Genomic DNA, 25,733 nt, shown 5'->3' on the forward strand with positions numbered 1-25,733 from the left:
TTAGATTTCCAGCTTTGGATTTGAATCTCTTATATATTAGACTTTTTACTTAGAGGTTCTCCAGGACATGTGTCTACCATTTGTCCCTATTAAACTGAATGTTAGTGAACACTAACTTTAAAGGGGTTCTGACATGAATAATTTTTTTATGTTTTAGCAGCCATTGTTCCCTGGTGTGCCTAATGGACCCAGGGAACCCATGGGTTAATGGCTGCTAAAGCATAAAAATCTTATACTTACCTGTTCATCTGTTGTTGTTGACATGGGGGGTCATCTCCCGGCAGCATATTAGCACTTTCTGCTTAGGTTAAGCAGCCTGACTAGAGCCACCTGATTGGTGCACGCTGTGCAGTCACGTGGTGCCGAAGAGCCAATCAGGTGGCTCTAATCAGCAGCGCTGCTTAACCTAAGCAGAAAGTGCTAGTATGCCTCCCGGCAGGCAGTCTTCTTCCTCCAGCAGCCGCGCCGCTCCGGGATCGCGCGCATGCGCAGTGGAGAGGTGCCCTCTGACAGGAGTCAGGACGGGCTGCGTCTCCACTGCGCATGCTCAGCACTCCGGAGTTCAGCCAGGACGGACGGGCCGCCCACAGCAAGCACTGCTTGTGACGTGCTTGCTGTGGCGGTCCGTCCGTTGACCTCGGAAGTGCCTGACGGACGGACCAGAGCAGGAAGCGGTCTTTTTGACCGCTCCTGCTCTGCTTTAAAGGCACAGAAGAAGATGCCGGCTGGAGGGGACATGCCTGGCGATCGGGCCAGGCCAGGCAAGGTGAGTACAAATTTTTTTTTTTCATGTCAGAACCCCTTTAACTTACTAGCTCATAGAAAAGAGATATATGGTACAAATATTTTGCATAACATCCTCTTTCCTCTTTCCTATATGACTTTTTCTATTTGTTGTTATACATGAGAGGGCATCAAAAAGGGCAATAACTTATTCAGGCTTTTTGACCAAATTAAGTGCTCCTTTGCCATAGGAAAAAAACATTGTGGGACCAACTTAACATAATGCTACTCTTAGTGTGACCGCAGAATCAGAAATACATGTGTGCCCTTAAACACACAGATACACACACATTCACGTGCTCGCCTTTCAGTAGTACAGGCTTTCCAATGACAGCTCAGCAGTGTTTTGTTTAATTGCATGCCAAATACCTCTAGCCTGGGGACATTTCCCATAGAGATGAAAAACCCCTTGTTTAAACTCCCAAAATATTGTTAACAGTTACACTGCCAGAAAAGTGACAAAAGGCATCTTTTAGCTTTGAGTAAGCAATGTGCGATAGTTGCTAATACTTTCAACAAGTTATCCACAGCCTCAGCTCATACTATGTCATGAAGTATTTCAGACTGTAGTATGTGTGTCTGTAATTTATAGTAACTACCACAAAACATCAGCCTCCTCATCTCTACATGCGCAGAATCTAGACATGGTAATTGGTCCCTGTATTCTGTTAATGCTTTAGATAAGGGGAGTGCAGACGTGAAGAATTTGGTATCTCCACACCTGAACTATTTCACAAATCACTCAAAAACCCCATTAAAGCCGGCTGCACATGGGCATATTTGCATTGCAGACTCCGGAGCGGATGTCTGCCTATGAATTCCACAGCAAATACTGCCGATAGCATACAATGGAAAAACACTTTTTCCTGCACATAAGCGGAAATCAATTGCAATTTTTCGCTCATGGAGGTAAGAACATAGCATGCTCTAATTTTAAGTGGATTCCACCTGTGGTCCTTCCATAATCGACATTGCGAAAAGGTCACGGATTCAGCACTGCCTAGCGACAGTGTGCGAAAATCTGTACTGTGCATGTCCGATGGCTCGCCATGCGGACCATCCACAGTACAGAAGAAGAAGAAGAATGACAGATACGCGGGATCACTGGCCGGGCACAGGGTTGGATTCCAATGCAGGCTCCCGCATGCGGAATTCAACCCGGTCGTGTGCAGCCAGCCTAACAATTGCATTTTTTGGTCAGTGGGTCCAAAACACGGAATATATAGAAAAGGTACAAAATAATCTTTCCATACCAAACCTTTTCATATAACTTTTTCTGTTTTCACTATTTATGTTTCACTCTTTATCTTGGCTTTCAAATAATGAATCAATGTAGCAAAAATCGTGTGGACAGTGATTAATAAGGACAGCGCTTGGCCACAAATATGCTAGTATGTGAGGGGGCTTAAGATGGATAAAAGCAGGGCATTTAACCTGTAAATCCTGTACTAAATGATCAAGTGCAACCAATAGCATTGTCCAAGAGATGTCATCAGTACTTATTTATGTCTTTCTCCTCTTATATTTCCCACTAAAAGGGGTATGATAAATATGTATAACATCAATAATTGATCATCCATCTTACCTTGTATTTGTGTTTGAGCTTGGTTGCTAAATGGGTTTGGGTTAGTCAATGATGGTCTTGGATTAGGATTGGGTTGAACCCTTATACCCTGTCTCCGTATAAGCTCCAGATCACCGTAGCGCTCAGAGAAATGCTTGCTTGCCTGCTCTTCATGCTTTTGCCGGTGTCCTAAAACATTCAGATATGATCAGTGAAAGAACATTTACTGCTAAAATGAAGAAGTCACTAGTATATAAAAGCCCTTGTGACACCCTCTTTTGTAATTATACATTTTTCTACGAAATATGGTTGGCAGCCATCATGTCTACCATTATAGATTACACAGGGAATGTAACCCAGTCCCTGGAATAGCAAGTTTAAATACATATGTATCAGTATTGAAGGGGTGCATGCATCAATGCAAATTTGGAATGCAAGATTTTCGAAAGCTTGATGAGCACCCTGGTGGGAATTATAAGAGTATGCATACACTAATTTGGGGCAGAAACTCCTGCAACTGTAAACAAAATCTGTTTTAAAATCCACACTATTTGGTATGGATTTGCCACAGATTTTTCTGCTGTGGAAAACCCCAGCACGTTCGTGAACAGCTGAGGCAGGCTTCAATTTATTTTTCTGGTACAGTGTACTGTACAGGATCATGAAGGCCCACCTTTCTAGTCATGTAACTAGAACCCTATGAACCCCAGAGCAAACTTGAGACTACCGCCTTCCAGCAGCATTCCCAAAAGTGGGTTATGCAGCAAAATGACATTTTCTCAAGTAGCCATTAAAATGAAAGTGCTTTTAGCTGTGGTGCATCTAAGTGTGTCTTTTTCCTCATTTTGTACTATTTGGGTGATCATTTGGGGGCTTTGGAAGCGATTTCTAATTTTCTATAGAGTTATGATCTCAAGCTACAAGTTTCAACTTGCAATGGTTGCCCTAGAACGAATTATTATTGTACTTGAGGGACGTCTGTATTTCTGCAGCATGGATTTCTGAAAACCTCATTCAGATGAATCGAACAGTCGCAGAAAGTTCTGCTTCAAATCTGCCATGTGTAAGTATAACCTAATAACATTCATACTGGTTAGTAACTCGCGAATATTATTTAATATGATGCAAAGAAACCTAAGCAATGATTGAATAGATTTTAACTTCTTGACAGAAGACTTAAAGAAGATCGGTCTGGTCCTCACACAAAAGTAAGACTGACTACATCCTTTCAGACTAATTCCAGCATTGATGTTATTTCTCTTTTAACCCTACTATTAATCTGAAATTACTTCCCTTAGTTTTGGAACTTAATACTAGTCAAATATCATGTGGTCAGTCTCCACTGCCTAGTGTTAAGGCCCATTAACACTGAAAGATAATCTCTCAAAAATCTCTTAAATGATAGTTTGAGTGACAGTTTTGAATGATCATTTTTGCATAACTCTAAGTAGCTAATTAGCTACTTAAGAGTTTATGCAGGCGGAGCAGAATACCACTGTGATAGCTCTGAGAACAAAGCAGCGGTTTTGTATATGCAAACAGCTGCATTGTTCTCAGAGCTTTTCGCTGGTGTCCCGCTGAGAACTGCCAGCGGGATACTAGCTGAAAAAATACTATCAGCGCCGCCCACTGAGAAAATCAGCGTGTGGCGCTGATAACTGTCATGGGTGACTTTTAGCTTGCTTGGAATCACCAATGAATGAATAGTGCACGAATAGTGCGCGATGGCAACGCATTTAGACACAACGACTATCGCTCAAAAGATGGCTTTTGAGCGAATTTTGAGCAATAATTGGTGTGTCTAAATGGGCCTTTAGTGGCGGACCTGATGTTTGAGTGACAGTGAGTGGTGTTGACCTCCCTCATGACAATTAACTAGTATCAGGCTCTGAAACCCTTTAAAAATGTTCTCCAGATATTTGGATATTTGATATCCTTAGCACAGGTCAATATCAGATCAGCATCTTCATTAATTAGCTGATTGAAGGGGCCGCAGCAAGCACTGCATCCCCTTACTAGGCACAGCTTCTTACATTGTGTAAAGGCTGTACCTGGTACTGCAGAGAGCTGCAGCTCAGTTCCATTCAAGCAAAGAAGACTGAGCTGCAGTACTAGGCACAGCTGCTACAAAATGTAAGATGTAATGAGCCATATGTATTTTATGGTAGTCACTAAGAGGCCTTAGGCTAGGCTGATGTACAAATGCAGTGGCCTAGTGTAAAGCCAGTATGGGAGTCATGTGCCTGGAAGAGCTTGGGCTCCACTGCCTACTGATAGCTGGGCTCCTCTTCTAAAGGCCAGAAGTATTGATAACTCCAATCCCAGCAAGTAAGTGATTGACAGCCGGCGGGGGGCTTCCCCTGTTGCTCATCAGCATCCAGCAATTCAAACATGGGGTATGGTTGGATTTTTATAGCAACCAGAGGCCTGATTAAGGCCTCCAGGGCTGCCATGCAAGCCAATCTATTAGACCCTGCCTATTAGACCATGTAAATAGAAAACAGAAAAAATTTACGGTACATATCAAATATGATTGGCATACAAAATTACAGGCCTAGACATGGCTCTGGCATGACTAATGTTTTGTAAACAGCTTTGTATTCATTTTAATCTAATTAAAAATCAATATTCATCCAAAATTAAATGTTCTTGCTGTCTACAGTAGACAGTATTATGGAATAAGGAAAAAAGTTAGGGTATTCTCTTTACAAAATATTCTGTATGCATACCAAATTAGGAGCAAGGAAATTAAATTGTAGTCTTGTTTTGCAATTAATAATCCTGTAGGGAGATTTGTGATGTCATATACTCCTGCATATCCTTTTTCTTTGCTATTAAAATCCCTGTCACTAGTGCCGATAAAAAGTTTAATGGTAGCTCATGAATATGCTCATATGATCATTGGGAAGAAAAGCGTGAATGAAAAGTGTATTAATTCTCTGTTAGTAGCTTTAGGGAAACATTAAGACTATCCTACTCCTGTTTGAATGTTAACTTGAACTTGTATGCCACTTGTAAGGGTTCTTTGACATCAATCTTATTGTCCATTTATCCTTACTGAATTTTGTGCAGGCTCTTTGTCAACCATAGTGCCTGCAGAAAGATTAATATTCCCACTTCTGAAGTGGGAAGATATATGCCAAAAGGATTAAATGATTTGGTCACACTAAATTCTTTTGCTTGAGAGTGAAATCTTTCACTCTTTCTCTTAAGCATTCAGACCAATTATAGAAAGTCACATTTTCTACTGGAAGGGATATACCCGTTTTCTATCCTTTTATATAAATGCTTAGTATTAAAACACTAAATTTATGTACATAGTGTATTGCTCATCGCTTCAGGTTGTAATTTCCTACAATACACCTACAGTCATAATGGTCAGTATCAAGCAAAACTTTTCCATGACTTAAGAAATAAAACTTTGCCCTCTAATATCACTTCAAGTCAAACTTAAAAATTCCCTTTTTGACTGGCTAACTTTTTTCCAGTCTTCTAGTCTTTGTACCATGAATATAGCTGCCGAGATTTCAGAACACTACAATCCTGTGAGAATGACATAGCATATGTCATCAATAGAAGATTGTTGGGGTTCCGACTCGCCCCCTCCACCCCACTGATTAGCTCTTTGCAGAGGCTGTGGCATTCTGGTGAGTCCTACAATTTATTAATTGTATGCCCGGTATGACTCGAGCTCCATCCCATTCATTCGAATGCGACTGGGCTGCATATAGGCTATGTCACCGATGGACATGATCTCACAGGCCTGAGATCATGCCGTGGCACCTTCAAGTGGGGGTTTAGACCCCCAGGGAGTCAGACCTTCACCAATCTGATATTGATGACCTATCCTGATAGTTATGTGCAACTACTTTAAATATTAGAATTCACCAAGTAGCACTGTAACCACATAGGAGCATGAGGAGCATGGCAACACATGGACCCATTAAAGCCTGTGAGGCTATACACACAAGTGATTATTCACATGGACCGCAACCCTGTCAGTTTTTTTTAGCTGGACAGAAAAGCACAATGTATAAGAGCCTGAATGGACAGGAAAGTTCAGCACGGTACATTCTGTTTTATATTTACAATATTTACGTTTTTTTTAAGATTTGTAGTATTTATGGGGACGTAGTCCTTTTATGAACCCGCCATATTGATTAGTGTTTGGTGGGTGGTGATATGTGCTGCAAAGGGGTGTGACCATAGCTGAGGCTGTAAGGAGATGTTCTTGTACTGAGCAGAGGTGATGTCAGACATTGTACCATCAAATGAATTTTGAGTGTGGATTACATACATGAATTAAAAATTAAAATAATATGTTTGCAAGATTGATGAGAACCGGACTTTTTCTTAATTGATTAGATAAGGGTTGGAACACTATCTGAGCATCACCAATGTAGTGCAATTTTTTCTTTTGTTCTTCACAAGGTTTATGATTCACTGGCCCATACAAAGAACCCAAATGGGTTGTTGCATAGTGGACCACACTTTTTTATCCTGCTAAAAAGACTGTTAAAGACAAAAGCTTTGTGAAACAGAGGCCAAAGTAGCCTCTGTCTCTCATTTTAAACCCTATGGTTCTATCTAGGTTTCCAATTCAATGCTGTCTTCAAAGAAACATAGACAGTTGTCAGCAGAAAAAGACCACACTGTCCATCAAGTCTTTCCTTATATTATTTACTTCCTCTTTCCCCCTTAGGATAGATCTATACCTATCCCAGCCATACTCAAATGAATTACATGTTGATTTTCTAACCACATCTGCTGGATGTTTGTTCCAAGCATCTACTACTCTTTCATTAAGATATTTTCTTACATTGCTTCTGATTTACAGAAACAGAAAATTAAAAGCAGAAAAAGAATGTATAGACTATTTTCAGCATAAAAGATGGAAACCCAACATGGAGAAGAGGGATGAAAAGATCCTAAACTGCAAATTAAAAAGAAAAACATCCTAATGCAGCAAAGTATTTCATACATACATTTTTCAAATCATAACTTGCATAGTGTCAAATATTACACCAAGAGGAAGTTAGTTGATAATTTTAACGCAATTAAAAACACATGCTGCGTCCCGCATTTCCTATGAAGTTGATTCATCCTTGTAACATCTGTTTACCAAGTGCAAGCAGTGATGCCAAAAACCTGCATTTGTTAAAAATCTTTTTAATGCGGCCAACAATGAGAGAGAGAGACTGCTAGATAAAGGCAGCAACATCAAAACTATCAAATCTCAATCCAAGCTGTTTAAAATACACGACAATGTGCAATGCCTCTAGATGCTGCCCAATAGGAAATACAGAAATGCATACTAATGACTGTAGTCAATGAACATTTCTTGATGTGAGTTTTGTCTTACATTCAAATACAGATGAAACAATTGAACATAAAACTAGAATCTTGAGGTTTTATATAAGTTTTCCCTTTCTTCCAGACTTAGTCGCAGCTCAAAGTTTAAACCTATCATTTACCAGACTACCAAGGGTATGCACAGTGAGCGAAGTGGTATCCTTAGGCACAGTGGGCAGGGGCTCAAATAGTTTTATTCTATGAGGTACTTTTTTCTTACCCCTATCCATATTACCCAAAAACTAAGTACGCTTTCTTTGAATTCCATGGCTTTACGTATCAGGACATAATGAAAAAAAAACAAACATCTGGTCTTTAGAAGGTCTTAAAATTAGGAAAATACAACATCAAATGAAAAACAATACATGACAAATTAAACCATGTCATTTTTTACAAAAAGTAGGCCACAATGCAGAAGCAGTATGTGAAAGATTAAATATACAATTACTGCTTCTATAGGAATTACGAGGTAAGTAGCAGCTACGTGCTACTAATCAGATGGAGCACTGTGACAACCACCCACAATGGAAGCGCAACATGACAAAAGGCCATAGCACGTTAAATACCAAGTTTATGACAATACAATAAGAAAAAGACTGAACAAGTATGGCTTATTTGGAAGTGTGGCCAGGAGAAAGCCTCTTCTTTCTAAAAAGAACATGGTAGCATTGCTAAAGTTTGCATCTGAACAAAGCATGAGACTTCCGGAATATTGTCATATCAGCATTAACACCTCATAGCAAGTGTTAAGTATGGTGGTGGAGTGGTGTTGATTTGTGCTTGTTTTGCAGCCACGGGACCTGCCTGGCCACCTTGCAATCACTAAGTCATCCATGAACTTCTTTGTATAGTACAGTATTCTAGAGTTAAATGTGAGGCCATCTATCCATAAGCTAAAGCTTGGCCAAAACTGGGTCAAGCAACAGGACAATAATCTTAAGTACACCAGAAAATCTATATCAGAGTGGTGTAAAAAGAAAAGAATCAAGGTATTGCAATGGCCCAGTTTAAATCCATATGAGAGCCTGCTATAGTCATGCAGAATACGATTACTTCAAGTTATTGGGGCTAAAGTAGGTTGTACTAACTATTGATTCATGGGGTGTACTTAATTTTTCAAACATTGTTTCTGCAGTTTAGCCTAGTGTTTATTGAATAAATAATGGCACAGTGTTATTTGTCATGTCTTGTTATTCATCTGAGGTTGTATTTACCTAATTTTAAGACCTTCTAAGGCCGCCTGCAGACGGCCAGGTCGGATCCCGCGGTGAGAATTCTCGCAGTAGGATGCAGACCCGTGCCCCTACAGAGACCTGCGGTTCACCCGCTCCCGGCGTCTCTGAAGCTCTGTGATGTGCCAGAGCATGCGCAGAGCGGAGCAGGCAGGTCTTGACTGACATTTCTGTGCAGGCCTCTGCGAGACCCGCACAGAAATAGAACATGCCGTGATTTGTTTTCCGCATGTTCTCACGTGGACAAATCGCGGCCGCCTGCATAGGATTGCGTTTTGTAATGCTATCCTATGCAGGCGGGCACCGGCAGAAATTCTGTGAAAAATCCCGCCGCAGAATTTCTGCCTGTGTGCAGGGGGCCTAAAGAACAGATTTTTTAAATTATGTCCTCCTACGTACAACCACAGAATTCAAAGAGGGTGTACTTAGTTTTCTCATGACTGTAGATGCTAACCAAAATGAAGAGCTGCTGCAAAGAGTTTTTAGCAATCTGGCAAACAATTCACCAGTATGTCACCAACCTGACTACCTTGTGGTAGTCAATTAGGGTGTTTTTCCTAAAGTCAATATCAATTTTCGAGCATTCTTCTTTAATGCTTACCTAGTAAATATAGATGAAATAAAGATGTACTGCTTATTTTAAATGCTAATGAAGAGCAAGATTAAACAGGAAATTCATACTTTTTTCTCTTTTTGTGTTAACACTTCACGTTAAAATGTGCTAGCTTATTTCATGTATTCTATACATTTCAATTCAAGTGTGAAAGTTTCTTAAGCATGTTTGTGATTACAATTCGTCTTGAATTTTAAAAATCTGGGCTTACTACAAAACATGCAAAATACCTTTAACAAAAGCCCAATTTTTAGAGCACCTAAATCATTACATTCCATTTCATAGAAAATAACTGCTCACTGTTAGAGCAGTTTAAATGCATACTACATGTTTTTGTGTTCTTGAACATCTAAGGCCTCATGTCCACGGGGTTAAAATCCGCAGCGTTTCTCCCGCACGCTGATCTGCGCCCCATAGGGATGCATTGGACACCCGCAGGTAGTTAAATACCTGCTGATGTCATTTTTCCTGTCAGGTGCGGATCCGCGTGCGGGAAAAAATCCGGATATGCTCCAGTTTAGTGCGGGTCTCCCGCGGGGACGGCTCCCGCAGTCTTCTATTGAAGCCTATGGAAGCCGTTCGGATCCGTGGGAGACCCGTACCAGAATTAAAACTCACCTGCTCCGGACGATGCGGTTCTTCCCTTCTTCGCGGCCGGATCTTCTTTCTTCGGCCCGGCGGATATGTCCAGCGCATGCGCGCGGCACGCTGCCGGCGTGCCGAGCACATCCGCCGGGCCGAAGAAAGAAGATCCGGCCGCGAAGAAGGGAAGAACCGCATCGTCTGGAGGAGGTGAGTTTATTCTTCTTTTTAGGCCTCATGTCCGCGGGGCAGGACAATGTACCCTGAAATGTGTCAATATACTTGTGTGAACATACTAAGGCCGCCTGTACACAGGCGTTGTGTTTTAACACAAGCGGATTTCCGGTGCCGGAGAACACTTAAAGTCACTGCGATTTCCCATGATTAACCTATTATTATGATAGATTCATCGCGGAAAATTGCGGCAAATCGCAGCATGCCGCGATTTTTAGATGCGAGGGGAAAATCGCGGCGGAGATTCCAACGCGAATGTGAAAACATCCTCATTATTAGAAATTATGCACACAGTTTTGCAAGCTTAACAGTAGTCATTTTCTTTACCTAGCAAACCACAGTGTGGCCACAGGCTGCCAGCCTGCTGTTTCATGTTATGTTCTCATTAAATAAAACCAGCACAGGTTTCTGATTATTTTTATGCAGGGTTGTTTTCATTTTTGTGGCTGAATTCCTTCTCTCCTACCTTGTTATGTCTGCATGTTTCCCTCTGTATCACAATCTTACAAGTTGCATATAGACTCCATATTCACACTTTTCGTAATGGTGATAGGATCTGTAGTGCTGCAGAGATTTCATGTTTATCAGTAAAAGATATATATTCTCTGCTGCTGTATGGTAAAAGTGCTTTACAAATGCTATGCAAGGGGCTTTACTGCAACAGCAAGAAAACTGGCTCTAAATTGATGCTCAGACTATGTTTACATGTGTCAGCCTATGGCAAATCTGACCTGGGTTTTTCAAAGAATCTGGATGAAATCCAAGGCTAAGGGTAAAAACACAAGGACTAATACGATCGTCACTAATAAGCGTATGAACTGGAGTTTCTTGTTGTTTTTTTGACTATTCAAAATCCACGCTATTGCGTTGAGTTTGAAAAAAAAAAATCGTGTTGATAGGTCCAGCCCTATCTTTTCTTGCGTATAGTAAGGCCTCGGTCACACGGGCGTTTTTTGCCGTGATTTGCGGATCGCATGACGGATGCGCATCCGCAAATCGCGTGACCGGGGCCGAAAAATCGCCCGAAAAATCTGCTCCTAGCCGCGTTTCATTAGAAACGGGCCGGAGCAGTGCAGCGCTGTCCAGCGCATTGAATTCAATGGAGCCAGCAATACAGCCGGCTCCATTGAAAGCAATGGGCTGCGGGCGATCTCAGGATGAATTTTTTGGGAAGGGCTTAAAAATATAAGCCCTTCCCTGAAAATCATCCAAAACTGTGTAAAAAGTAAAAAAAAAAAAATACTCACCTTGTCCCGGCAGACGGAGTTCAGCCGCGGCCAGCCTGCAGTTCTCCTGAACTGATGTGAGTAGTATTCAGCAGCCGGGGATTTAAAATCCCAGCCTGCTGAATGAGCTGCCTCTGATTGGTCACAGACTCACCAATCAGAGGTAGCTCTCACTCACCCATTCATGAATTCATGAATGGGTGAGTGAGTGCTGCCTCTGATTGGCTCAGCGCAGGGACCAATCAGGGGCAGCTCTCAAGGTGAGTATATATTTTTTTTAACTTTTTACACAGTTTTGGATGATTTTCAGGGAAGGGCTTATATTTTTAAGCCCTTCCTGAAAATTCATCCCGCGCTCGCCGGCAGCCCATTGCTTTCAATGGAGCCGGCTGTATTGCCGGCTCCATTGAATTCAATGGGCAAACATCATTCTTCTCTGCCACAGCTGTTACAGCTGTGGCAGAGGAGAATGCCTTGTCTAGTATATGTTCTCAATGGGGTCGGCGCTGCTGCCGCCGGCCCCGTTGAGCGCATATAGAGAAGAACAGGAATCGCAGATCGCAGATAGGTGCGATCTGCGATTTCTGTTCTATAATTAATCGGACGAGCTCATAAAAAATGCTCATGTGTCTGATACCATTGCAAAGCAATGGTTCTATAAAATCGCCGGACGCATGCGCATGCGCAAATCGCGCGAAAAAACGCCCGTCTGACTGAGGCCTAATAACTACATGTGAGAAAGATAGGGCAAGTCCTATCTTTTCTCGCATGCACTATTAAGGCATGAGCATCCCGATAGTCGTAAAGAAAACATTGAAATCAAGCTTTCCTTTCTGTTGCATTGCATCACATGAATATGCGTTTTTTGTACAGTGCAATGCAACTTTTACAGTAAGAAGTCCTACTGTTTATCACTAAAATAAGCTGCATTAAAAAACAAACAAACAATACATTACCTAACAGGCACTGTCCACTCCGCCTTACTTCTCCTACATCAGTTCCACGGCACTTGTTTGTAGTCTTCAGCCAGCCTTTGCTGCTCAGGGGGTTCAAAAATCCCACCTCCAGGAAGCACTAGCTCTGATTGGTTCTCGAGCGCCGTGGCTCAGCCAATCACTGCAGCACTCAAAGAACCAATCACAGTCATCGCAGTGAATGGCCGTGTTTGAGTCATTGATCGCTGCATTGATTAGCTGAACTGCAGTGCTCGAGAACCAATCAGAGCCAGCTCTTCCTTGAGGCGAGATTTATGAAGCCCATAACCAGGAAGCAGCGGCTAAAGACTGCAGACAAGTGTGCTGGAGCTTCGGCAGGAGTGCGGCATAGCGGACAGTGCTGGTCAGGAAATGTATTGGTTTTTTTTAATACAGCTAGGGCTAATTTTGGGAATAGGGCTTAAATTTCCAGCCCCCTCAAAAATCCCGGCAAAAGAGCGCTACAAAGTCGTACAAATTTGTAGCTCCACAAAATTACGGCATCGCAGCGAGAAAACATATTGCACAGAATACACTTGCGATATCGCAGTCTAAAACTAAAGCAAAGCACCATTAATTCTAGGGTGTTGTGCATATGACAAAGGTGAAAATACATAAGGAAAAAAAGAAGAAAAATAAATATGTACTAAATGAGTAGTAGACTAGTACAGAGGGATAGAGTGCCCTGTTCGCCATGACTTACAGTCTACAATAGATGGTCCTCATATAGTAGTGTAGTGGTAGAGGCACTATTGTACTGTAGGTTGTAGGCTTTTCTGAAGAGGTGGCTTTTTAGGTTGCTTTTGAAGGTTTCAGAGAAGGAGAAGAGTTTGGTTGTTTGGGGTAGTGCATTCCAGAGTATGGGGGATTGCCGAAAAAAATCTTGCAGATGGTCTTGTGATGAGTAGAGAAGTGAACTGAATATTACGTGTGTGCAGGTATCAGGGGATAAGGTCAGAGATGTATGGAGGGGACAGGATGTGTCATTGTTAAAATTTTGATATCAATTTTCTGAACAATCGGTAGTCAGTGAAGGAACTGCCAGAGAGAAGTGGATTAAATGGGCAGCAGAGCTGAGGGTGTATTAGAGGATGCAAGAAGGGTGTTGTAGGATGGAGATGAAGAGGGCACGCACTAGCACTTTTCTTGTCAAGGTTGAGGAAGCAGTGGAGAAGTAAATTTAAAAATGACAGTCACAGTCAGTACCAGTTTCAGGTGCCCAGAGTGGTCTTTACCTCTGCTTATACCAAAGAAAAAGATTTGCCGCGATTTGCCGCTATTCTCCGCGGTGAGCCTATCTGTCAGAAATTCCTTTACATTACTTTTGCATCACTATTGCACGCATAATTAAAGACCTGGTTTATCATAGTGAGGCCGATGCGCCCGTGTGACTGCAGGAAGGAGACGGACGTACCTGCAGACGGCCGTCTCTCTGCAGCGCCGGAGGAAAGAACACATGACCGGCAATGAAGCCGGTCACGTGTTCTTTCCTCCAGCACTGTGGAGAGACGGCCGTCTGCAGGTACGGCCGTCTGCTGGTGTCAGTCACACGGGCGCATCGCCGCCGGTGTACAGGTGCCGATGCGCCCGTGTGACTGAGGCCTCATAGTGCATAACCCAAATATATTCCAGTGATCATCTAGTATATAGGAATTAAAACATTACGGGGGAAATTTGACTAAGCCCGGCATTTCCAGTGCTGGATTCAGTACAATTTCCTCTGGCGCACAGTACACTTAATACATGAAGATGTGTACACTTCTTTATGTATTAGGAGCATGCCAGCACCTCTGTGTACCTTTTCAAAAATGAACGCCAGGTCCAACCTGTAGTACATTTCTGGTATAATTTACGCCAGTTTCTGGTTGTATCTAGTGTTGTGGCAGGTTTCGATTTTTGTTCACGGAAGTCTGGTTTGTGTTAGTGGTGTTTTGGATTTTCCTCTCAGCTTTCTCTAGCACTGGTGGCAGTGTCTACCAGAGTGTAAGGGCTCCCACACACTAGCGTTTGCGATTTTTGTTAACGCGATTGTCAATGGGACTTTCTAATGTTAAAAATGCAACGCAACGCAATGCAACTTGCGTTTTTGGTGCATTGCGTTGCGTTTTTAACATTAGAAAGTCCCATTGACAATCGTGTCAACAAAAAACGCAAATGCTAGTGTGTGGGAGCCCTTATTCTACCTGTTGCTCCTACTTAGCAATTAGGGAAACCTTTTATTCTTTTCTTGGCTCTGGACCTATGCTGATTATTCTCAGTGTTTAACTGATGGTTGTTTGAATCAGAGCTTGATCTGGGTCTCTTGTTTTTTCCTGCTCATCTCAAGCTAAGTACTGTGGTTATTGGTGGTATTTGTATTCTTACTTAGTTGTTTACTTTTGTCCCAGATAGGGATAGTGAGTTGTCGAGGATCGGGGGTCGAGTGAGTTCTTATGAGGACGGGACATATATTATAGGCAGATACGGTCTCCTATTCTGATTGGAATGGGGTCCATTTGGCACTCTTCGGTTCCATCCTGAGACAGAGCTGTTCAGCCGCAGGGTTTCCCCTTTGCTGCTCCTCGAATGAAGAAGGAACCAGAATCCTCCGACTCAGATGTGAAACCACCTTTACCCAATTAATTTCATTGGGGATGAATTATTGGCAGGACTAAATTCATTTTAGTAGTGAGTAGGGTTTACAACACTTTTAAATTGTTCATGCTAATCTTTTTTAGGACTTACTTCTTGGCTCTCTTGGTCCATCAACAGTCACTTTAATGGCTCTATGGTATGTAGCTACCTGTGTAGGACTTGTAAAAACCGTAATAGTCAGGGTGAAACTCTTGCCTGAGGATGAAAAGAAACATTTCAGTTTATTTATAATATTATACTACTAAACCACAGGACACATTTTAAATATGTAATAAATAGAAATGAGACACATAAGGTAATGATAGTCCATAAGCTTCTAAGGCCCTCCAAGCATTCTCTTCTTAAGATACTAGATTTTGGATGATTTCTTCAACTTGTACCCCCACCCCGATCTAAAGATTACTATAACCTTTCTTTAAATTTTTAGTATGAGTACTGGAACTGTGGTTTGCAATATAGTATATAGTAACTGCCTTGTGGTAACTAGTGGAAATCTTCATCAGTATTGCACAAAAAGATTATTCCATTCCTAGAATCATGTGAATTATTACTTCCTGTCCATTATGGGAAGAATATGACAGCTCACAAAAGCTGACATAGAAAAATGGACTCTCAAATCACAGATTACGGATTTAATGTTCATTTGAGCACCATACAGTTCACAATGGGCAGTTGCAATTTGGCAATACATTGTCTACGTAAAATCAAAGGACTTTTGTTTCCTTTTTCTCTAGTAGGTCAGCAGATATATCAATGCACAAAAAATGTCAACATTTCGGGATATTTAAGATGCTGGAACAGAACATAAGAAACGTGCAACACATGTTATGAAAAGATGCAGAAAAACATTGTTTCCGGGGCAAAAATGTAAGGCCAGTTCTTCCCCATACTGGGGCTTCCCTTTTTAGTTATTATTTACGCTGTGTTCATAACCATAACCTTGATGAGATGGGAATAATGTTTCTGCAGATTAGTTACTGTTATGATCTTTTGATTTGACTCTACAAATGGTTCCTAGACTATACTGGCCAATTTATAGAAATTGTCTTTAGGAAGATTCAAAACATTTTTGGCTGTCTGCCACATCCTATCTACAGGCCACATGCTTTTTTACAAGCCACATCCCCTATAAATAGCCAACACCGCCAGGAATTAGGGCACTAAAATGGTGAGGAGGTATGTGGAACAGGGGCAATATGGGGGAGTCATCTGAATCAGGGGCACTAGAGAGGCACCTGGAGCAAGGGCACTAAAGGGAGAAATACCTGGAGCAGAGCACACATGAAACGGCACTATGGAGGGAATCTAGAGCTGAAGCCCTTGGGGCTAAAACAAGGAATGGTACACAACAGCAATGGAAACAAGGAGTACTAAATGGTTGATTGAGTGGAGGCCAGCCACCGCAACTATGTTATATAGTATGTAAAACAATGCACAGTTATGATCAGGGCTGTTGCCGCCATTTGCCTCATCAATAAAACAGTTATCATTAGAGCAATCTCCATCTTTCAGCACAGCACTCACTTGTTGTCACTATAGAGCTGCGAGATGATTGCTTGTCGCCCTCTCTCTCTCTACTGATTGCTACACAGACATTATCTCTTGTCTCCCTACCCCTTATAGTGGCAAATAGAGTCCTGGCCAGGCAGCTCTGAAATTATATTGGGAAACTGGCTCACATATGCCCCCCAGCCCAGCATGCCCCTGTCTGTGCCTGGAGGCTAGACTGTGGTGCCTTTCGCTGTATCTGCATTCTGACTCCAGGGCTATGCCTGATGGCACAGCAACCTACAACCAGGAAATATTATGGAAGCACTGCCTTCAAGGAGGTTTCTGAGGTGTCTGGCAGACTTCACAACTGTTTTGGGAGTCTGGTAGAACTTCCAGGAGACTCCCGAATGTTCCTGGAGAGTTGGCAATTATGACCTACTGACAGATGTGTCACTAATGCCAAGTCATGATGGACATATAATTTACCTAGGGGAAGGGCTTCATTTTGTATATTTTTTACAAGATGCAGTTTACCATTGTTGATACTTACTAGGGAATCCTTAGAACCAGTGGCATAACTATAGAGTATGTGGCTGTACCTCGGCCAACGAACCTTAGGGGGCCTATCAGGCCTCTCTTTTCCATATAGGGAGGTACTATGTACCTATGACTAAAGCATTAATCTGGGGGGTGCCATTACAGATTTTTCATTGGGGCCCAGAAGCTTCAAGTTATGCCTCTGCTTAGAACTATATGATGAATAGTTACTGTAAACTTAGAGATTGCTTGTGGTAGCTTTTACCAATTCTAATAAATTGTTTGACTCTATTATCTAAGGTGATCATGATAGAGCTACACCTGCACCAGGACCACAATCTATATTACGTATGGGGGAATTTTTGCCAGTGCTGGTGCAAAGATTATTATGAAACCAACAGGAAAGACATCATTACTAGAGATGAGCGAGCACCAAAATGCTCGGGTGCTCGTTACTCGGGACGAAATTTTCGCGATGCTCGAGGGTTCGTTTCGAGTAACGAACCCCATTGAAGTCAATGGGCGACCCGAGCATTTTTGTATATAGCCAATGCTCGCTAAGGTTTCCATTTGTGAAAATCTGGGCAATTCAAGAAAGTGATGGGAACAACACAGCAACGGATAGGGCAGGCGAGGGGCTACATGTTGGGCTGCATCTCAAGTTCCCAGGTCCCACTATTAAGCCACAATAGCGGCAAGAGTGCCCCCCCTCCCAACAATTTTTACTTCTGAAAAGCCCTTATTAGCAATGCATACCTTAGCTAAGCACCACACTACCTCCAACAAAGCAAAATCACTGCCTGCATGACACTCTGCTGCCACTTCTCCTGGGTTACATGCTGCCCAACCCCCCCCCCCCCCGCACGATCCAGTGTCCACAGCGCACACCAAAGTGTCCCTGCGCAGCCTTCAGCTGCCCTCATGCCACACCACCCTCATGTCTATTTAGAAGTGCATCTGCCATAAGGAGGAACCGCAGGCACACACTGCAGAGGGTTGGCACGGCTAGGCAGCGACCCTCTTTAAAAGGGGTGGGGCGATAGCCCACAATGCTGTACAGAAGCAATGAGAAATATAATCCTGTGCCACCTCCATCAGGAGCTGCACACGTGGGCATAGCAATGGGGAACCTATGTGCCACACACTATTCATTCTGTCAAGGTGTCTGCATGCCCCAGTCAGACCGCGTTTTTTTTATAAATAGTCACAGGCAGGTACAACTCCGCAATGGGAATTCCGTGTGCACCCACAGCATGGGTGGCTCCCTGGAACCCACCGGCTGTACATAAATGTATCCCATTGCAGTGCCATGGACAGCAGAGCTAACGTCAGATTAAATGCAGGTGGGCTACGGCCCACACTGCATGCCCCAACCTGACTGGGGTTTTTAATTCATAGACACAGGCAGGTACAACTCCCTATTGTGAAGTCCCTGTGGACCGACAGCATGGGTGGGTGCCAGGAAGCCACCGGCGGTACATAAATATATCCCATTGCATTGCCCATCACAGCTGAGGTAATGTCATGTTTAATGCAGGTGGGCTTCGGCCCACACTGCATGCCCCAGTCAGACTGGGGTTCTTTAGAAGTGGACACATGCAGTTACAACTCCGTGTGGACCGACAGCATGGGTGGCTCCCTGGAACCCACCGGCGGTACATAAATATATCCCATTGCATTGCCCATCACAGCTGAGGTAATGTCATGATTAAAGCAGGTGGGCTTCGGCCCACACTGCATGCCCCAGTCAGACTGGGGTCCTTTAGAAGTGGACACATGCAGTTACAACTCCGTGTGGACCGACAGCATGGGTGGCTCCCTGGAACCCACCGACGGTACATAAATATATCCCATTGCAGTGCCCAGCACAGCTGAGGTAATGTCATGTTTAATGCAGGTGGGCTTCGGCCCACACTGCATGCCCCAGTCAGACTGGGGTTCTTTAGAAGTGTACACATGCAGTTACAACTCAGTGTGGACCGACAGCATGGGTGGGTGCCAGGAAGCCACCGGCGGTACATAAATATATCCCATTGCAGTGCCCAGCACAGCTGATGTAACGTCAGCTTTAATGCAGGTGGGCAAAAAATTTATTGGATTACACTGTAGGCGAGGGCCCCAAAAAATTGGTGTACCAACAGTACTAATGTACGTCAGAAAAATTGCCCATGCCCAACCAAGAGGGCAGGTGAAACCCATTAATCGCTTTGGTTAATGTGGCTTCATTTGTAACTAGGCCTGGAGGCAGCCCAGTTAAAATAAAAATTGGTTCAGGTGCAAGTTTCAACGCTTTAATGAGCATTGAAACATATAAAAAGTGTTTACAAAAATTATATGACTGAGCCTTGTGGGCCTAAGAAAAATTGCCCGTTCGGCGTGATTACATGAGGTTTCAGGAGGAGAAGCAGGAGGAGGAGGATGAATATTATACACAGATTGATAAAGCTAAAAGGTCCATGTTTTTGATGGTGATAGAGAATAATGCTTCCATCCGCGGGTGCAGCCTACATATTGTTTAGGTATCACTGCTGTCCGCTGGTGGAGAAGAGAAGTCTGGGGAAATCCAGGCTTTGTTCATCTTGATGAGTGTAAGCCTGTCGGTTGACAGGCGGATACGCTAATCTGTGATGATTCCCCCAGCCGCACTAAACACCCTCTCTGACAAGACGCTAGCCGCAGGACAAGCAAGCACCTCCAGGGCATACAGCGCGAGTTCAGGCCACATGTCCAGCTTCGACACCCAGTAGTTGTAGGGGGCAGAGGCGTCACGGAGGACGGTCGTGCGATCGGCTACGTACTCCCTCACCATCCTTTTACAGTGCTCCCGCCGACTCAGCCTTGACTGGGGAGCGGTGACACAGTCTTGCTGGAGAGCCAGAAAGCTGTCAAAGGCCTTAGAGAGTGTTCCCCTGCCTGTGCTGTACATGCTGCCTGATCTCCGCGCCTCCCCTGCTACCTGGCCCTCGGAACTGCGCCTTCGGCCACTAGCGCTGTCGGATGGGAATTTTACCATCAGTTTGTCGGCCAGGGTCCTGTGGTATAGCATCACTCTCGAACCCCTTTCCTCTTCGGGTATGAGAGTGGAAAGGTTCTCCTTATACCGTGGGTCGAGCAGTGTGTACACCCAGTAATCCGTAGTGGCCAGAATGCGTGTAACGCGAGGGTCACGAGAAAGGCATCCTAACATGAAGTCAGCCATGTGTGCCAGGGTACCTGTACACAAAACATGGCTGTCCTCACTAGGAAGATCACTTTCAGGATCCTCCTCCTCCTCATCCTCCTCATGCTCCTCCTCCTTAACGCGCTGAGATATAGACAGGAGGGTGCTCTGACTATCCAGCGACATACTGTCTTCCCCCGCCTCTGTTTCCGAGCGCAAAGTGTCTGCCTTTATGCTTTGCAGGGAACTTCTCAAGAGGCATAGCAGAGGAATGGTGACGCTAATGATTGCAGCATCGCCGCTCACCATCTGGGTAGACTCCTCAAAGTTTCCAAGGACCTGGCAGATGTCTGCCAACCAGGCCCACTCTTCTGTAAAGAATTGAGGAGGCTGACTCCCACTGCGCTGCCCATGTTGGAGTTGGTATTCCACTATAGCTCTACGCTGCTCATAGAGCCTGGCCAACACGTGGAGCGTAGAGTTCCACCGTGTGGGCACGTCGCACAGCAGTCGGTGCACTGGCAGATGAAACCAATGTTGCAGGGTGCGCAGGGTGGCAGCGTCCGTGTGGGACTTGCGGAAATGTGCGCAGAGCCGGCGCACCTTTCCGAGCAGGTCTGACAAGCGTGGGTAGCTTTTTAGAAAGCGCTGAACCACCAAATTAAAGACGTGGGTCAGGCATGGCACATGCGTGAGGCTGCCGAGCTGCAGAGCCGCCACCAGGTTACGGCCATTGTCACACACGACCATGCCCGGTTGGAGGCTCAGCGGCGCAAGCCAGCGGTCGGTCTGCTCTGTCAGACCCTGCAGCAGTTTGTGGGCCGTCTGACTCTTCTCTCCTAAGCTGAGTAGTTTCAGCACGGCCTGCTGACGCTTGCCCACCGCTGTGCTGCCACGCCGCGTGACACCGACTGCTGGCGACGTGCTGCTGCTGACACATCTTGATTGCGAGACAGAGGTTGCGTAGGAGGAGGAGGAGGAGGAGGAGGGTGCTTTAGTGGAGGAAGCATACACCGCCGCAGATACAACCACCGAGCTGGGGCCCGCAATTCTGGGGGTGGGTAGGACGTGAGCGGTCCCAGGCTCTGACTCTGTCCCAGCCTCCACTAAATTCACCCAATGTGCCGTCAGGGAGATATAGTGGCCCTGCCCGCCTGTGCTTGTCCACGTGTCTGTTGTTAAGTGGACCTTGGCAGTAACCGCGTTGGTGAGGGCGCGTACAATGTTGCTGTAGACGTGGTCGTGCAGGGCTGGGACGGCACATCGGGAAAAGTAATGGCGACTAGGAACTGAGTAGCGCTGGGCCGCCGCCGCCATCATACCTTTGAAAGCCTCCGTTTCCACAACCCTATACGGCAGCATCTCCAGGCTGATAAATTTGGCTATGTGCATGTTTAACGCTTGAGCATGCGGGTGCGTGGCGGCGTACTTGCGCTTGCGCTCCAATACTTGTAGTAGCGACGGCTGAACGGTGTGCTGAGAGACATTGGTGGATGGGGCCGAGGTCAGCGGAGTTGAGGGTGTGGGTGCAGGCCAGGAGACGGTAGTGCCTGTGTCCTGAGAGGGGGGTTGGATCTCAGTGGCAGGTTGGGGCACAGGGGGAGAGGCAGCGGTGCAAACTGGAGGCGGTGAACGGCCTTCGTCCCACCTTGTGGGGTGCTTGGCCATCATATGTCTGCGCATGCTGGTGGTGGTGAGGCTGGTGGTGGTGGCTCCCCGGCTGATCTTGGCACGATAAAGGTTGCACACCACTGTTCGTCGGTCGTCTGCACTCTCAGTGAAAAACTGCCAGACCTTTGAGCACCTCGGCCTCTGCAGGGTGGCATGGCGCGAGGGGGCGCTTTGGGAAACAGTTGGTGGATTATTCGGTCTGGCCCTGCCTCTACCCCTGGCCACCGCACTGCCTCTTCCAACCTGCCCTGCTGCTACACTTGCCTCCCCCTCTGAAGACCTGTCCTCAGTAGGCTTAGCAAACCAGGTGGGGTCAGTCACCTCATCGTCCTGCTGCTCTTCCTCCGAATCCTCTGTGCACTCCTCCCTCGGACTTACTCCAATTACTACTACCTGAGTGATAGACAACTGTGTCTCATCGTCATCGTCCTCCTCATTCACTGAAAGCTCTTGAAACAGTTGCCGGAAGTCCCCAGCCTCATCCCCCGGACCCCGGGAACTTTCCAAAGGTTGGGCTTCGGTCACGACAAACTCCTCCGGTGGGAGAGGATTCGGAACCATTGCTGCCCATTCTGGGCAGGGGCCCGAGAACAGTTCCTGGGAGTCTGCCTGCTCCTCAGAATGTGTCATTGTAATGGAGTGAGGAGGCTGGGAGGAAGGAGGAGCAGCAGCCAGAGGATTCAGAGTTGCAGCAGTGGACGGCGCAGAATTCTGGGTGGTCGATAGATTGCTGGATGCACTTTCTGCCATCCACGACAGGACCTGCTCACACTGCTCATTTTCTAATAAAGGTCTACCGCGTGGACCCATTAATTGTGAGATGAATGTGGGGACGCCAGAAACGTGCTTCTCTCCTAATCCCGCAGTCGGCTGCAATACACCAAAATTACTGCAGGACGCAATGTTCTGGACGCAATGCTCTGCACGGCCGATATACAAAAAAAAAAAAAAAATGTGCAACACTGCAAAAAGCAGCCTCAACAGTACTGCACACTGTCAGATGTGGCCCTAAGAAGGACCGTTGGGGTTCTTTAAGCCTAAAATCAATCCTAACACTCTCCCTATAGCAGCTCCGGCATCAGCAGCACTTTCCCTGATCTCTGTCAGAATGCATCTGTGGCGATCCGCGGGAGGGGCCGATTTATATACTCGGGTGACACCTGATCTCGCCAGCCACTCACTGCAGGGGGGTGGTATAGGGCTTGAACGTCGCAGGGGGAAGTTGTAATGCCTTCCCTGTCTTTCTATTGGCCAGAAAAGCGCGCTAACGTCTCAGAGATGAAAGTAAAAGTAACTCGAACATCGCGTGGTACTCGCCTCTAGTAACGAACATCTCGAACACGCTAATACTCGAACGAGTATCAAGCTCGGACGAGTACGCTTGCTCATCTCTAATCATTACCCTACTGGAGACTTTCTTTAATTCTCAGCCATATCAAGGTCATATTACATACTGTAACTTTATACAAAGTGACATTTCAGTAGTTTCTCAGTAGACGTGGTAGACTATTAAACCGTTATTGTGTGCAAAACTTTCGGATAGACATGAGGCTATTATGATCCCTTATTTTGGTGTTTTGAAAATTACATCAATACACTCAAAATGAATCAGTTCAAAGACCAGACCTAGAATTATAAAGCATTCCGGTTTGGAAATTTGTTTTGGAAGCATGAAAAAACTCTAACAAGATAATTAAGTACAGAAATAAAAGCTTAATTCATAAAAGGGCAGATTTTCCATCATCAATCTGCAGTCAGTTAAGTACAGAATTTGAAAAAAATCAAAGTATGCATTTTAAGAAACTAAACAGAAAGAAGGAAATGTAAAAGAAATGTTAACGCTTCAACATCTAAACAGTAATTACAGGCCATGAAAACGTCTACCCATATTTCTAGACATGAGTATATAGATTTACACTGACATGTTTTCAACTATTTAGAAACCTATATATCAGGTTATATTTACTAAGACAGTCAATAATTGTGAAGTTATACAGAACTGTCAGTAATATATATTATAGTTGCAATAAAAAGTAAGTGAACCCTTTGGAATTACCTACATGATAAAATTTTTACCTAAATCACAATTACAGACAAACTCAATCTAACTAAACTAATAGCACACAAGCAGTTGTACTAGTCATGTCCTTTACTGATCACTTTAAGTAAACATCCACAGTGCAGAGAGAATAAGTAAGTGAACCCTTTAAGGCTCAATGCACATGCATATATTTGTATTGCGAAACTCGAAGTGGGCACCCGGCTCCGGTTTCCGCAGCAAATGCTGCCCATAAACATGCTATGGAAAATCGCTTTTCAATGTCCACGAGCAGAAATCAATTGCGATTCTCTTCTCGCAGAGGGAAAAACGCAGCATGCTCTATTCCAGCGCAGATTCCACGCGGATGGCTGCCATTGAAGTCAATGGAAGCCGTCCGATCCAAGGCACATCCACAGCACATAAAAGAACCATACGGACAGGTAGACAGGGGTCACCGGCCAGACACAGGGTTGGATTCCGCTGCGGGATCCCACATACGGAATCTGACCCGGTCATGTGCATTCGGCCTAACTTGACAACCTGCAGATCCGCCTTAACAACCTTTATTAAATGTTTCCAGTAGCTGCAAATAATATTTGCACAATTCTAGGGCGCATTCACATGGGCGTCGGCATTTTTATGTTTGCCCGCCGGTGATGTAAAAACGTGTAAACGGGCATACAAATCTAACATTCGTGTGCCCGGTCAGATGGCCATGACCAGCTCATATATGTTGAGCTCACAATGCCGTCCGGTGGGGGGAGACACTTTAGTGCTGCTAAACTGTTTTCCCCTTCCCTCCCCCTCGCCATCTCTCAGCAAGTGGAGGAGGCGGGATGGCGCTGCAGCTAGTATGCTAAGCTCCCGCCCCACTCCACCCCTTGTCAGCCAGCAATGGGAGGAGGCGAGAGCTTAGCAACTAACTAAGCAAGGGACGGAGAGGAGGAGGGAAGGGGGTGTGAGTTTAGCAGTCATGCTGCTGAACTCACTCCCACCTCCCTTCTCCTGCAGCTGTCATAGGCTCCCATAGGAGTGTATGCAGCTGGTAGCAGTGTAAAAGCATCTGGCTGAAATGCACTATCTCGGCCGGCTGTGCGCTTTCACGCAGCGGATAAACGCCCATGTGAACTGATGCATTGTAAACCAATGCATCAGAGGGGCAGCGTAAATCAGCCGGGTGTGAAAATACGACCGATATACTCTTGTGTGAATCCAGCCTTAAGGTGTTTTTTTGGCCATTCCTCCCTGCAAATGCGTTTGTTCACCAATATTGGATGCCTTGCATGCACAACCCTCCTCAGGTCACGTCACAGCATCTTACTTTACCTAGACTCAGAAGACTGAGGCCTCATGTCCACTAGCTAAATGGAATTGCGGATTCCGCAGCGGATTTTGCCCATAGGGAATCATTGGCAATCCGCGGTCCATTAAATTGATTTTTGCACCCGCGGATAGCATTTTAAAAGAATTGCGTTTTTCACGCGCGGGAGAAAAAACGCGGCATGCTCCATTCTGCCGCGGATTCTGCGCGGATCAGCAACATTGCTATCACATTGATAGCAATATGTGCGGATATCTGCATGCAAAACAAATACCATTTAAAGCAAATCCGTGCAGAATCCGTGGCAGATTCTGCGCG

The 25,733-nt window shown here is 44.8% G+C and overlaps 1 protein-coding gene across 1 annotated transcript in view; it reads right to left on the reverse strand.

The window, feature by feature from the left end:
• Positions 1-25,733, reverse strand: part of RUNX3 (RUNX family transcription factor 3) — a 148,672-nt gene that overhangs the window by 14,734 nt on the left and 108,205 nt on the right. The window contains exons 5-6 of the mRNA XM_066574668.1: positions 15,285-15,389; positions 2,369-2,536 (exon numbers count right to left, since the gene is read on the reverse strand). Coding sequence (XP_066430765.1) covers positions 2,369-2,536; positions 15,285-15,389 — 273 coding nt within the window. The remainder of the gene's footprint in view (positions 1-2,368; positions 2,537-15,284; positions 15,390-25,733) is intronic.

Source organism: Eleutherodactylus coqui, chromosome 1 (genome assembly GCF_035609145.1).
Source record: "Eleutherodactylus coqui strain aEleCoq1 chromosome 1, aEleCoq1.hap1, whole genome shotgun sequence".
Classification (NCBI taxonomy): Eukaryota; Metazoa; Chordata; class Amphibia; order Anura; family Eleutherodactylidae; genus Eleutherodactylus; species Eleutherodactylus coqui.